The 12,608-nt window shown below is 49.5% G+C and overlaps 1 protein-coding gene and 8 non-coding genes across 9 annotated transcripts; all 9 read left to right on the top strand.

Annotated features, from left to right (window-relative positions):
• The first annotated feature begins 830 nt into the window (after positions 1–830).
• Positions 831–902, top strand: TRNAC-GCA (transfer RNA cysteine (anticodon GCA)). Its single transcript has one exon. It is a non-coding gene; the product is annotated as a tRNA-Cys (tRNA).
• A 286-nt stretch (positions 903–1,188) lies between these two features.
• Positions 1,189–1,260, top strand: TRNAC-GCA (transfer RNA cysteine (anticodon GCA)). Its single transcript has one exon. It is a non-coding gene; the product is annotated as a tRNA-Cys (tRNA).
• Positions 1,261–1,710: 450 nt separating this feature from the next.
• On the top strand, positions 1,711–1,782 carry TRNAC-GCA (transfer RNA cysteine (anticodon GCA)). Its single transcript has one exon. It is a non-coding gene; the product is annotated as a tRNA-Cys (tRNA).
• Positions 1,783–2,156: 374 nt separating this feature from the next.
• On the top strand, positions 2,157–2,228 carry TRNAC-GCA (transfer RNA cysteine (anticodon GCA)). Its single transcript has one exon. It is a non-coding gene; the product is annotated as a tRNA-Cys (tRNA).
• Positions 2,229–2,637: 409 nt separating this feature from the next.
• On the top strand, positions 2,638–2,709 carry TRNAC-GCA (transfer RNA cysteine (anticodon GCA)). Its single transcript has one exon. It is a non-coding gene; the product is annotated as a tRNA-Cys (tRNA).
• A 354-nt stretch (positions 2,710–3,063) lies between these two features.
• TRNAC-GCA (transfer RNA cysteine (anticodon GCA)) lies at positions 3,064–3,135 on the top strand. The gene has a single exon. It is a non-coding gene; the product is annotated as a tRNA-Cys (tRNA).
• A 444-nt stretch (positions 3,136–3,579) lies between these two features.
• TRNAC-GCA (transfer RNA cysteine (anticodon GCA)) lies at positions 3,580–3,651 on the top strand. The gene has a single exon. It is a non-coding gene; the product is annotated as a tRNA-Cys (tRNA).
• A 322-nt stretch (positions 3,652–3,973) lies between these two features.
• On the top strand, positions 3,974–4,045 carry TRNAC-GCA (transfer RNA cysteine (anticodon GCA)). Its single transcript has one exon. It is a non-coding gene; the product is annotated as a tRNA-Cys (tRNA).
• Positions 4,046–5,427: 1,382 nt separating this feature from the next.
• Positions 5,428–12,444, top strand: CWC25 (CWC25 spliceosome associated protein homolog). The gene is made up of 10 exons (XM_055789766.1): positions 5,428–5,535; positions 5,915–6,087; positions 6,316–6,552; positions 7,270–7,339; positions 7,854–7,981; positions 8,219–8,288; positions 8,764–8,954; positions 9,525–9,608; positions 10,190–10,351; positions 11,592–12,444. Exons 1-10 carry the CDS (start codon positions 5,518–5,520, stop codon positions 11,704–11,706), a joined length of 1,248 nt encoding a protein of 415 aa, XP_055645741.1. The 5' UTR covers positions 5,428–5,517; the 3' UTR covers positions 11,707–12,444.
• Positions 12,445–12,608: the final 164 nt, after the last annotated feature.

Genomic DNA, 12,608 nt, shown 5'->3' with positions numbered 1-12,608 from the left:
ACTCTCTTCTCTCCAGGCTGTTCCACAGAGCAGGTGAGCGAGCGGTCGTGGCTTCTTCCCAGCAGACCTGGAACCCCTGGAAGGGTACAGCGGGCGCTCGGGCTGTCGCCGCAGCATTCCAGACCTGCGGCTGGAGTTGATCTCTTTCCTTCTGAGCGGTGGCCATCTTTCCAGTCCGGTGGTGATGAAGGAGCTGTTCCTCAGACCTGGGGAGAGATGCAGAGACCTGCTTATGAGTAAGGAACCACTGCTAGAATAAAGGTCTTTTCCCTTGATCTATTTTAACAGCTTGTGCTGGATTTTTGATGTGGGAAGACTCTTCCTCAGGCAGAGCACGGCACGGTAGTTGGATGAAGCACTTTGGGTGTTTCTTTTTTTTGGTGTCCCCTGCTTTTGGGCTGCCAGTCAGAGAAGGCAAGAGAGGCTGTGGGCAGGGAGGGAGGTGTGGCAGTAGTGCCTCTGCGAGGCTGGTGTGCTGTCTAATGGCAGGGCACACCTCCGAGACCAAAGAAAGGTGCAGCCAGGTGCCTTCAGCGGTGTTTTGAAGTCAGTGTTTCCGAGCAGTCTTTTTTTTTTTTTTTTTTTCTCCTCCACAATGGGATGTTTTTGAGAAAGGTAACCCAGGTATCTATGAGCTTGGCAGCCAGGAGCCTGGTTTTTAAGTGTTGGAAAGAGACCTGGGGGGAGTGTAAAGGCAAAAGGCAGGGTAATGAGAGGGCTGGCGCGCGTGCGAGGCAGCGGTGCAGGTGTGGCGAGGGCAGGTGGTGGAATGCAGCCAAGCCACCTCGTCACTGCCCAGATGGAGCCGTACCGGGCAGCCTTGTGCAGGTGGGGGTATAGCTCAGGGGCAGAGCATTTGACTGCAGATCAAGAGGTCCCCGGTTCAAATCCGGGTGCCCCCTCCCTTTTTCCCCCTTTTCCCCCCCCAAAAAAAGTGGGTTTGGAGCTCCTTGTTCTAATGCTTTTCCCATAAACTACCTGCAGGCTCTGTCCTCTGGCGGGTGGCTGGCCAGAGGGGGAGAAGAACATTCCCACAGGAGCAGTGGGGTGTTTGTGAGGAACGAGAGGAGTATTTCAGGAGAAGCTGCTGCTTTTGCTGGGATTAATTAGCCAAGCTGTGCTATGATACTAATTAAGGAGAGCTGCTAATGAAGAGGAGAACTTGTGCCGGGGAGCCATGCCCAGGCAGGGGGTATAGCTCAGTGGTAGAGCATTTGACTGCAGATCAAGAGGTCCCCGGTTCAACTCCGGGTGCCCCCTCCCTTTCCACTTTTTTCTTGGAATTTTGGGATGCATGGTCCCTGGAAGGTGAACTCCCAACATCAGCTCAACCTCCTCTCCTATTAATTCTTCTGTCACGATACAGTCAGAGCTGGAAAGGGTGGGGAAAAAGGTTCAAAGACGCTAAGGCAGCTGCTGTGTCAGGTTGTGGGGTACTCAGGTTGTGGGGTACTCAGGTTGTGGGGTACCCGGAGCGCAGCCCACCACGGGGAGAGGACACGGAGCTGCAGAGAAACTGGGCCAAGGTCACCTGGGGAACGAGGTATGGAGGCGGCATCTGTCTTGTGCTGGAGTCCGATAACTCCATGTCTTTTCTGCTGTTTTGTTTTGCAATTTCTGCAGCAGGATGTGATTCCTGTGGGATCAAGGTCAAAGACCGGGGAAGAACAAACTAAATGTTTTGTTGGTGGGTTGGCAGGGTCTGTGCCAGGGGGTATAGCTCAGTGGCAGAGCATTTGACTGCAGATCAAGAGGTCCCTGGTTCAACTCCAGGTGCCCCCTCTTTTTCATCTCCTGCAACCGTCCTTTTGCCAAAATTTTGGGCACCAAAGGATGGGGAGCTCTTCTGGGCTCTTGTGAGTTGCGCTGTGCAGGGAATGCAGGTACCTGAGCTCCGTTAGTGAAGGACCCGAGGCCCTGACTGTTTGGAAACTGCAGGGGTTCTGCACTGTGTGAGTAAGTCCTCCCTGTGTGTCCTTTCCTCTGTTAATTCTGTGTCCTAATTGTATTTATCCCATGTAACTCCCCGTACAGCCTTTGGCAGGCACATTAAGGGGCAGAGGGGGCTGTCGAGTCAAAGAGTCAAAGCAGCGGGGCTAGAAACCTCATTTTATGCAGAAACATTTTAAAAATCTCCTCGCGCAGGCGCTGTGCCGGGGGGTATAGCTCAGTGGCAGAGCATTTGACTGCAGATCAAGAGGTCCCTGGTTCAACTCCAGGTGCCCCCTTTGAATTGCCCTTTTTCCAGGGAAAAACTGAGGAGCATTCCTTGCTTTTAGCTCCGCTGGGCTCAGGCTGTGCCCAGAAGGACCCTCAACTTCCATATGTAAGATACTGAGCGCTCATCCTAACACTTCCTGCTAAAACCATTACCTGTGACGGTGATGAAGCAAAGACATAACGTTCCCTGCTTGGCCCTAACAGCAATTGTCGTTTTCATCGAGTTTGGGTGCATAATTACACCCTGTCCACGTGTATTTGTACTCCAGATTGTATGCAGTAACTTTCTGTGCCCAGTTTTGCTTGTACGTGAGCGTGCGGAAGAGGGTGCCGGCATATAGCACAATCTGAGCAGTGGACGGGAAACCTGCGCTGCGTAGTAAGATTTTTATTGCTCCTTGTAGTAGCTGTAACTCAGGGGGTATAGCTCAGTGGCAGAGCATTTGACTGCAGATCAAGAGGTCCCTGGTTCAACTCCAGGTGCCCCCTCTTTTTCTTCACCTGCAACCGTCCTTTTGCCAAAATTTTGGGCACCGAAGGAAGGTGGAGGCCCGTGCTTGGCTCTTGTGAGTTGCGCTGTGCAGCGAGGGTTGCTTTCTGAGCTTCAGGATCGGAGGTGCTGAGGCTGTGACTGTTTGGAAGGTGCAGGGGGCCGGGCAGTGTGCAAGCAACTACTACCTGTTTGTGTGTACTTGGCTCATTTCTCTGTAGTAATTGTCTGCATACACTTTGGCAGCTACACTAAGATGCACGGGGTTTGTCAGGTAACAGTCTAACCAGTGGACATACTCGCATAGAAAAACAAGATTATTTTAAAAATGTCCTCGCACAGGTGCTGTGCCAGGGGGTATAGCTCAGTGGCAGAGCATTTGACTGCAGATCAAGAGGTCCCTGGTTCAACTCCAGGTGCCCCCTCTTTTTCATCTCCTGCAACCGTCCTTTTGCCAAAATTTTGGGCACCAAAGGATGGGGAGCTCTTCTGGGCTCTTGTGAGTTGCGCTGTGCAGGGAATGCAGGTACCTGAGCTCCGTTAGTGAAGGACCCGAGGCCCTGACTGTTTGGAAACTGCAGGGGTTCTGCACTGTGTGAGTAAGTCCTCCCTGTGTGTCCTTTCCTCTGTTAATTCTGTGTCCTAATTGTATTTATCCCATGTAACTCCCCGTACAGCCTTTGGCAGGCGCATTAAGGGGCAGAGGGGGCTGTCGAGTCAAAGAGTCAAAGCAGCGGGGCTAGAAATCTCATTTTATGCAGAAACATTTTAAAAATCTCCTCGTGCAGGTGCTGTGCCTGCTTGTAGTAGCTCCTAACTCAGTAGTAGTAGCTCCTAACTCAGTAGCTCCTCATAGTAGCCCTAACTCAGGGGGTATAGCTCAGTGGCAGAGCATTTGACTGCAGATCAAGAGGTCCCTGGTTCAACTCCAGGTGCCCCCTCTTTTTTCATCTCCTGCAACTGTCCTTTTGCCAAAATTTTGGGCACTGAAAGTAAGTGGCTGCTCTTGGCTCTCGTGAGTTGTGCTGTGCAGGAAAGGTTGGTTTCTGAACTCCATTATTGCAGGTACCGAGGCCGTGGCTATTCGGAAACTGCAGGGGTTCTGCACTGTGTAACTACTAATTGTATTTATCATATGTAACTCCCTGTACAGCCTTTGGCAGGTGCGTTAAGGCGCTCAGGCGCTATGAAGTTGAAGAGTCAAACCAGTGGACACAAACTTGTCTCTATTCCATGTAAACATGTTAAAAATCCCTTGTGCTGGGGGGTATAGCTCAGTGGCAGAGCATTTGACTGCAGATCAAGAGGTCCCTGGTTCAACTCCAGGTGCCCCCTCTTTTAGCTCGTTTTTCACCCTTTCTGCTTCCAGAATCACCTCACAGAGGATGGAGAGAGTTTCTTAATCCTCCAAAGTCTTGGAAATCACTTGATGATCTGCTGCCAAGCACAAATTCAGACTCTGACATTCTCCTCCTCTCCTGAATACTGCATGTACACACAACTAAGGTGGCTCAGTGGAGGTGCTGCTGGTCTAGTTTTTCCTGTCTGAGTAACTGCCGTTAATTTAAACAGCAAACAGCAGGGATAACGCCGTTCTAGAGGCAGGGATCACTGCGGAGTTGCCTTCTGAAGGGAGCTGGGGCAGTGATGCAGGAACCAGCTTGTGGTTGGGCTGTTGAGATGCCAGGTGGCTGCCTCTCCCCCCCCCCCCCGCCCGGGGGCTCGAACCCTGCACCTCCGGCCCCGCAGGCGGATGCTCTGCCCCTGAGCCACGCCCCCGGCGCGGGGCCGGCTGGGTGGGGGTTGAGGGCGGGGGGGGGCGGGGGGAGGTGGCTCAGGGGCAACGCGCCGGGCTGGGAACTCGGAGCTCACCGGTTCTAACCCAGCCCCGGGCAGCGCCGTAGGCAACGGGTGCACGGCGGGGCTCTGGAAACGCCCCCCCCCCCCGCAGGAGCAGTTTGAACAGCGTTAGCCTGAGGAAGAGACATCACTGCACATTCCTGTCACTGTAACGCCCTGCCAAACCTGCCCCGTGAATAATTACGTGCTATTCAAATTATGAACCCTCCTTTCCAGGCACTTTTTTGGGGTGGCTTCTACTAACGTCACTGGAAACGTACTCACATCTTGAAGCCAGTGAAAACAAACTGCTTGTTCATCTTGCGAGTAGAATAGTGTGGACAAAGAATGATTAAGACGATGGAGCCTTACAGTGGGAGTGTTAGGCTTACAGTTAGGCATTTTGGAGGGAGGGATTTTTTCTTTTTTCTTCTGCTGAGCCCGGGTGGCCCCAGAGCCGCAGCCAGCAGCCGGGTGTGTTCAGCAGGCAGAGCCGCTTTCACACACACCAACGTCCTTCAGCCGCATGTGGCCGAAACCTTTGCACGGCGACACCCCAATTTCAGTTACAGCCCCCAGGGGTAGAGACCACTGATGTGGGAAAGTAATGAAAACAACCTGCAGGCCCGGTCACTGCGGCCCCGGGCCTTGCCCCTACGGGACCGGCGGCGCCTGGAGCTCCGCACCCGCAGGAGCGGGGAGCCCCGACTCTCCACGCCGTTCAACCGGCTCCGTTACCTGGGCAGCTCACGCTAGTGCGCTCAGTCTTTCCGTTTTCCCTAGCGAACGGGGCCCCGGCTGCGCCCTGCTCTGCTCCGCTGCCTTCGGCCGCCATCTTGCCGGCCGCCCTCAGCGCCGCGGCGGAAGTGACGTGTTCGCCCCACGCGGCGCGGAACAGGCGGTGGCGCGCGACTGTGACGCACTTCCTGGCCCGGTAGCGGCGGGGAAGCACTCGTCCGGCGGCCGCGATGGGGGGAGGCGACCTGGTGAGGAGCGGCCGGGGCTCGGGCGGCGCTGAGCTGGGCTGTGAGGGGCGGAGGGCCTGTCCCGGGGCTCCGGGAACCGGCCGGGGCGCGGGCGGGCGGGCGGCGGCCCCGGGACGCGCGGGTTCGGCGGGGCCTGCGGCCGTTCCCCGCTCCCAGGACGCGCGGGACCTTCGGGGCCTACGGCCGTTCCCCGGTCCCGACGCGTCTCGGTGGGGCGGGACTGAGCGGGTGGAGCTGTCCGGGCCTCGACGCCGGTGTGGGAAGGCTGCGGGCTGGCACGGCTCGGAGCGGGCCCTTCCCCAGGGCCGGCGGCTCGGGCAGGTGGCCCCCCATTAACGGTGCCGGTGCGGTCTCTTCCCCCCCCCCGCGCGCCCCGCAGAACCTGAAGAAGAGCTGGCACCCCCAGACGCTGCGCAATGTTGAGAAGGTGTGGAAAGCCGAGCAGAAGCATGAAGCCGAGCGGAAGAAGATCGAGGAGCTGCAGCGGGAGCTGCAGGAGGAGCGAGCGCGGGAGGAGATGCAGCGATATGCTGAGGATATGGGCACTGTCAGGTGAGGGGGTGCGGGGGCCCCCCAGACCAGTGGGACCCAGCCCTGGCTACCCTCGGCAGGGCAAGCACTTGCTGATGAGGTCTTGCAGGTGCTCCTGGTGCTCCTGAGAGCGCCGTGGATTTCGTGGCCTTGACAATGAAATATTTCCACCCACCTTCATAAACCACTGCCTTAAAACGTAGTTTTACAGCTGTAAGAAGGAAAATAAGATGGTCTTATTCGCAACAGGAAAAGAGAAGAGAAGCTGGAATGGATGTACCAGGGTCCTGGTGGCATGGTGAACAGAGAAGAATATCTTATGGGTCGCCCCGTGGACAAATATGTCTTTGAGAAGACAGAAGACAAGGATGCGGGCTGTTCCAATGAGACAGGACTTCTCCCAGGCTCCATTTTTGCCAAGACAGGTGCCAATTCGGTCCTGGATATGGCAAACAAAATCCGGGAGGATCCACTTTTCATGATAAGGTACTAAACGATGGAGCTGAAAGCAGGGGTAGAGGAGGCAAAGCATCAGTATTAGCAGCTCGCTAACAACTATCTTATTTATATTTGTAAAGACTGCTGTTATATGTTTCTCGAAAGCTACATCTGCCTGTTTGTGAGCTCTAGGCTGTAGGTGGCAGTCCTGGCCGTGGAGAGGGCACTAGCATCTTACACGACTGGTAGGGTTTTTGGTTGTGTGTTCTAGACACAGCAACGGAACATCAAATAACATATTTGAGTCGGTTTGCTGCTTTGGGGTAACTTTGCTGATCTGATTTCAAATCAAAGCTTTTGTGATCTGAAGGAGCTGGTGATCATCATACAGGTCATCTAGCTGTAAGTTGCTAAATACGTACGGCAAATGCAAAGATTGTTATTGCACATTGGTTCATCCTTACCAGCTTAGCTCACCCTTTTATGTGTATGTGATTGTGTCTGCTCTGAGAGTTCAGGCATTCAGTAACGTTGTAGGCAGACTGATGGTAACAGAACAAATTTTTGTTTACCCTACTATGTGCACTCCAAAGTGGAGAAGAAAAGGGCGCACTCCTCCTTAGTTGCATCTGTGTTGCCAAATGTACAAAACTTGCCTGTTTTCCTGTTTTATATGTTTTTAGAGCTTGTGCTTGGTTGGTATCTTTCACAAAAATAGTATGTTTTCACTTGTTTGACAATAGTAACTTTTCTTTTCTGCTTTAGAAAGAGGGAGGAGGAAAAAAAGAGAGAAGTTTTGAATAATCCTGTTAAAATGAAGAAAATCAAAGAATTGGTAGGTGTATCTCAGTACTTCCTTACAGACTGAAAGCACAGAAGACACTGGATCAAGGAGAGGATCATAGGTCAAAGTTAGTGTTATTTAAGATAAAGAGCTAAGTTCCACTTCCTGATTCTTCACAGAAAAACAAAATAAATTCAGCTTCCTCTAATCCTGATATAATAGAACAAGGTTCTTTATCAGTTGCTCAGCAGGAATTAATTCATCTTCCTTTCAAGTTCAGTGTTATTTTACTCTTCCTGCTCTTCTGGTGTGCTTTTTTTAAGCTAGTGGTTAATTGTTGATTTACTACCTCAGAGTGATTGCAGACATAGCATTTGACATGAGCTGGTACCAAACTGACAGTAGAGAAAACTCCCCTAGTTTTGAGAGAGGACCTTGTAAAATGGTTTAGGTTTTGTTCCAGGAGCCTTTCCACAGAGAACTTTTGTTACTTTGCCTTGTGATAGTGACTGCCCAAGTGTAGACGCAGTAATTATTACTAATGAAATGGTCTTTTGCTTTATAGCTGCAAAACAGTTTAGATAAAAAAGAGAAAAAGAAGAAGAAAGAGAAGAAGAAGAAGCACAAGAAACATCGACGTCGCAGTTCTAGCAGTGAAAGTGACAGCAGTGATGAGGAGCGAAGCAAAAATAAGTATGTTTTGAGGTTTTATAGTAAAAAAAATTTGTTTGTTGGTTGTCTCGTTTTCGTGTCTTCTTCAGATCTTCTCGTTGAGTCTTTTTTTTCTGATTAACACTATTATTTGGCCTAAATGTTTCTGTGTTGTTACTTCATTGGTTACATCATAACGTTATTTTTATGACATTTTGGTGTTAAAAAAATATTCCTGAATTTATCTGCTCCAGAAGTACTATTCTGTTTTCTCTTTAGGTCTCAGAAGAGGATGAACAGTTCCTCCTGGAAACTTGCTCCTTCCAAAGTCCCAGGATACGGTTTACAAGTACGTTTCACACCGCTGTTTGGGTAGCAAGTGCCCTGAGTTAGGGAAGAGCAGGAGTTCTGGCAGTTTGTTGGAAGACTGCTTCACCAGCTAGAAGAGGATTGTGAGGGGGACATGATATAATAAAGCTTAAATTCAATTTGGAGCCATCTAAGTCTTGAAACTGAAGTTGTTCAGATCCTGGTAGCACTCCTATCTGCTCTGAATTCAAATTCAGCTTTATTTCGTTTCTCTTCACAGAGTTACTCATCTGTTTAAATATGCTGCTTGACTGCCTTGGCACTTTAGTTTACTGAACATTGTACAGAAATAATCTTTTAGGACACAGGTGTTAATAATGCAAACCTAGGGGGGAGATAAGGTAACCCAAACCACAGTGTACACTCCTTCCTGCACTTCGCCTGGTCTGAGGTCTCCTGTCGTCTTCCATCGTTATGCTCTTACATCTCTCCTGAAAGATACTTTTGAATTCCAGGTTAGAGACGCAGACCAGAGCCACAGGTCTCGGAGCTCTCCAGCTGCCGGCCAGGAACGGGCCTCCCACAAGCACCGGCATCGCTCCAGGTCCAGGAGCCAATCCCACTCTCCTCAGAGACGCTCTAGCAAGAAGAATTCCGAACAATCTGGATGCAGGGGGTCAAGATCTCCTTCTAGACACAGTAAACAGTGAGTGTGGCTAACCTGGATAACGTAAACCTAGGGCTGCTGGTGGGTTCGTTCTCTAGAATCAAAATCCCTCTTAGTCAGTCTCCTTCTACCACATCAGTGTTCTGGTCACGTTGTTGCTCGGTTCTGGGTGTAAAGGCAGGAGCTGTGCGACTGTGCAAGAGTGCAGGAGTGCACAGGTTAGCTCCTGGAGGGGACGTGGCACTTTTCATTTGGGATACCCTCTTTCTAGGTATCTTTCAAATATTGCTTGTAATTGTGCTTTATTTGGGCTACCAATTCTCTTTAAAAGGTATTTATAATTGTTGAATTATCCTTACTAAATGCCAATAAAATGAGGTTCCGGGTGCGTATTGTTTGCTGATGAAATAAAGAAAACAGAGTGAAAAACAGATGGAAATTTACAGTACATTAAGAGTCATTAGAATTTGTTTTCAAAGCAAACAGGGAACAGTCATGCAGATATGGGAAATACCTTGGTGTCAGAATGTATACAAAAAATCCGGGGAAGGTTTAGAGGTGTGATAACGTATGTTCATCTGTTCTAATAAGGGTATTTCTGGGTTACAGACATAGTCGGGAGGAGAAAGGGAGAGCTAGAAGCCCTTCCCCTAAAAAGAGCTATCGACGCCAGCATACTCCAGGTTACACAAGGTGAGCAAAGGATGGAAGTTGCCCTGGTGATTTTGAAACAGCTGGGTGTAATCTGTGAACCAAATTTTATTCTGTTAACTAAAGTAGATTGGCTCGAATGTCCAGAAAGTCGGACAGAGAGTCCTAAAGTGCTCAGTTTGCTTGATTGTTAGTTAACACCTTGGACAGCTTCCCAAACCAACTCGCATGGTTGCTGGTTCTCCTTGTGTCTCGCATCACTGTGCAAGGCATTAATGTGAAGTCAGTCTTTGTCCGGTGGACTGTTAATTGGAAGCATTCTGTTTCACTGTCTTCAGGAAAATATGACCTTGACAGCATCATCTTACCGGACAATTAAAAACTAGAAGGCTGAAAAGAGCGAGAAAACAGACTTGCTAGGGGTATGGTAAAGCAGAACATTTAGACATGTACTTACCAGCTTTGCTGACTGGCTACCGAAGGAAAAAACTTGTTAAACACCCATAGTTTTGGGGATTGTAAATCATCCCCAAAATTATTTGGGATGTAAATCATCCCCAAAATGAGGGGGGGGGGGGGTGCAGCGTGCTATCCGTTCGCAGCAGTGGTGTTTTTCTACACAGAAAGATCTCGCCAGAGGAACTAGAGCGTAAACGCCAGGAAATGATGGAAAATGCCAAGTGGCGGGAAGAGGAGAGAGCAAACAACCTCAGGAAACACCGAAAGGAGGAGGAGCTGGAGAGAGAACTGGAGAAACTCGACTCCCGAGATGGAAAGTTCTTCAAGTGAGTGTCTTTTATCATCTGCTTTTTCATTCAAGGGAAATATAGGCCACAGCTTCTGAGGAGCGAGTGGTGGCCTCAGTGTTTGAGGTGTTTCAGATTATGGTAGAAGATCCCTCTCTACTGTATTTTACAGTAGAACTGGTGACATCTTCTGTTCTCAGATTCTCTCCTTAACCCAAAAGATAGCAATTTTTATGATGGCCTTAGTAGTCAGAATCGGAAACCAGTCATCACTTATATTTTTTTGCCTACCTGTAGAAACGCCTAGTAGTATTTTACACGCAGGTATTAAAAAGTTCTCAGTTTTCAGGAGTTTGCAACAGGTTTAGACTGGCAATTCCACCGGGAATCTGTGTACCCAGAGCCTTTGGGACTGAAACCTGTGCTCAGCAAGAAGTAAGACCGTTTCTAAACACACTGTGGTAACCTACAGTCCCTTGTGCACGTGGCAGGCAAAGGAAGCTGGAGTGGCACAAGGCCTGGTGGGGGAAAGATCCTCTGGCAGCATTACGTATGGCAGAGCTGCTGCAGCACGGTATTCTCCAGGCTCTGTAAATTCATCGTAAATAATAAAACTTAATTCCTGAAGCTGCCCAGAGCTGAGATCCCATAAGGATGGCTTAAAATCACAGTAGATTTTTCTCCATAAGTGAAATCTCTTGTGGAGAGAGATTAGTGTGTGTTTCCCTGTGCAGAAGCAACTGGTTGAGCCAACACAAACTTTGTGTTTATTGGCGAGGGAGGTGGGCACGAGGAAATTCGGCAGCAAAACACAGCAACGTGATCTGAAGTAGTAAAAGAAAGCAGGTGGTCACAAGGATCCCTTCTCTCTCCTGTAGCTAATGTAGTCATTTACAGCGTGAGCTCTGGCATTCGGGCTCCCCAAGGACTGCTGCCCTCAGTTCAGGAACACGTTGCTTTTCCTTCGTTTGCTTCACAGAAAGCAACCAAGTCCCCTGTGCCGGATGCGTTTGTAATTAACGGTTAGTTATATTTGGAAGACGGAGGAGATTTGAGAGCTAGTGAAAATATATTTCTGAGCACTGACCTTAAATGAGGCGTTGAATCTGTTACAAGCCAAACTAAAAGGTACTTGATTCTTTCAGTGGAGGCTTCAATAGAAAATTGCTGGTTTCTATGTTAATTTTGGTAGATGACTTGGGGATGGTGAATCCTGCTAGAAGTGATGTAATGTTTGGAAAGAGATTCTGATTTCTTTCTTTGGTTCAATTTTCTGCAGTCGCTTAAAACTGGAGAGTGCATCTACTTCCACCCTAGAAGATCGAGTGAAACGAAACATCTACTCCCTTCAGAGGACTCCTGCTGCCTTGGAAAAAAACTTTATGCAGAGATGAAACTTGGTCTTCCTCTGCTCCTATGCAGGAGTTAAATGGATGCTGATTCCCAAAGGTGAGAGACCTCCAGCACAGACTCGCTGCTCCCTACAGGAACAGTTTCCATCTCCCAGAGAGGCGCTGGATTTCTGTGCTGCAGCCCACAGCGTGTTCCGAACTTGGGGCATTTTGAATACATTTGTAATGAGTATGACCTTGCAAGCAAACCTTTGCTGGAGAACTCGTGAGCCTTTATATTCTATTTTTAATGTATTGCCAGGTCTTTTCCTTCTCTCTTCACCTTGACTGGTATCGCTTTTGTATATTGTTATAACCAAATTATGCCAGCTGGTAACTGCTTTCTACATCGGGCAGATTGTCCGAGCTCTTTGTGTGACAGAGCAAAAAGACCTATTTTTGTTAGTACTTAAATATCAGAGCAGAACAAATTGACATGCACGATAATTTCATGGAATTTGATAAAAGTTACGTGAGTAACAGACAAAATCCTGTTCGATAACTGTCACCGTTTCAGATGTGTGTTTGGAGTGTGATCTTAGATGAGTCTGCAAAATATCTGTAGCCGTTACTTGGTTGCTTGCAGATTTGAATGGGGTTTGACCCAAAGGAGGCTGCTTCGAAGGGAAACGAGCTGATACAGCAAATATTTCTCTGGGAATTTGTAATGTAAGTAATGTGTATATGTACAGCAGTGTAGATGTATTATTATTATTTTTTAAATTAAGAATTTTACTGTCATTTTTAAACGTTCTTTGTGGCTTTTTGGGGGGTGGGAGGGACAGGGGTGAGCACCCCTGTCAAAGGGACGGGTGTGTGAGGGCCTGGGAGGCGGTGGCTGCCCCTTGGCGGGGTTCTCGCGGCCCCGGTACCGGCGGGCTCGGCCCCGCTCCCCGCGCAGCCCC

This window comes from Falco peregrinus, chromosome 18 (genome assembly GCF_023634155.1).
Source record: "Falco peregrinus isolate bFalPer1 chromosome 18, bFalPer1.pri, whole genome shotgun sequence".
Taxonomy (NCBI): domain Eukaryota; kingdom Metazoa; phylum Chordata; class Aves; order Falconiformes; family Falconidae; genus Falco; species Falco peregrinus.
Note: the sequence above shows the minus strand (reverse complement) of the source record. Positions and strands in the feature narration are given on the sequence as shown.

What these genes read in the sequence shown, in the direction of transcription:
- CWC25 (XM_055789766.1), top strand. An exon ending in GATCCACTTTTCATGATAAG is followed by an intron (nt 6,553 to 7,269) that starts GTACTAAACGAT and finishes TTTCTGCTTTAG; the next exon opens with AAAGAGGGAGGAGGAAAAAA. An exon ending in CATACTCCAGGTTACACAAG is followed by an intron (nt 9,609 to 10,189) that starts GTGAGCAAAGGA and finishes TTTTCTACACAG; the next exon opens with AAAGATCTCGCCAGAGGAAC.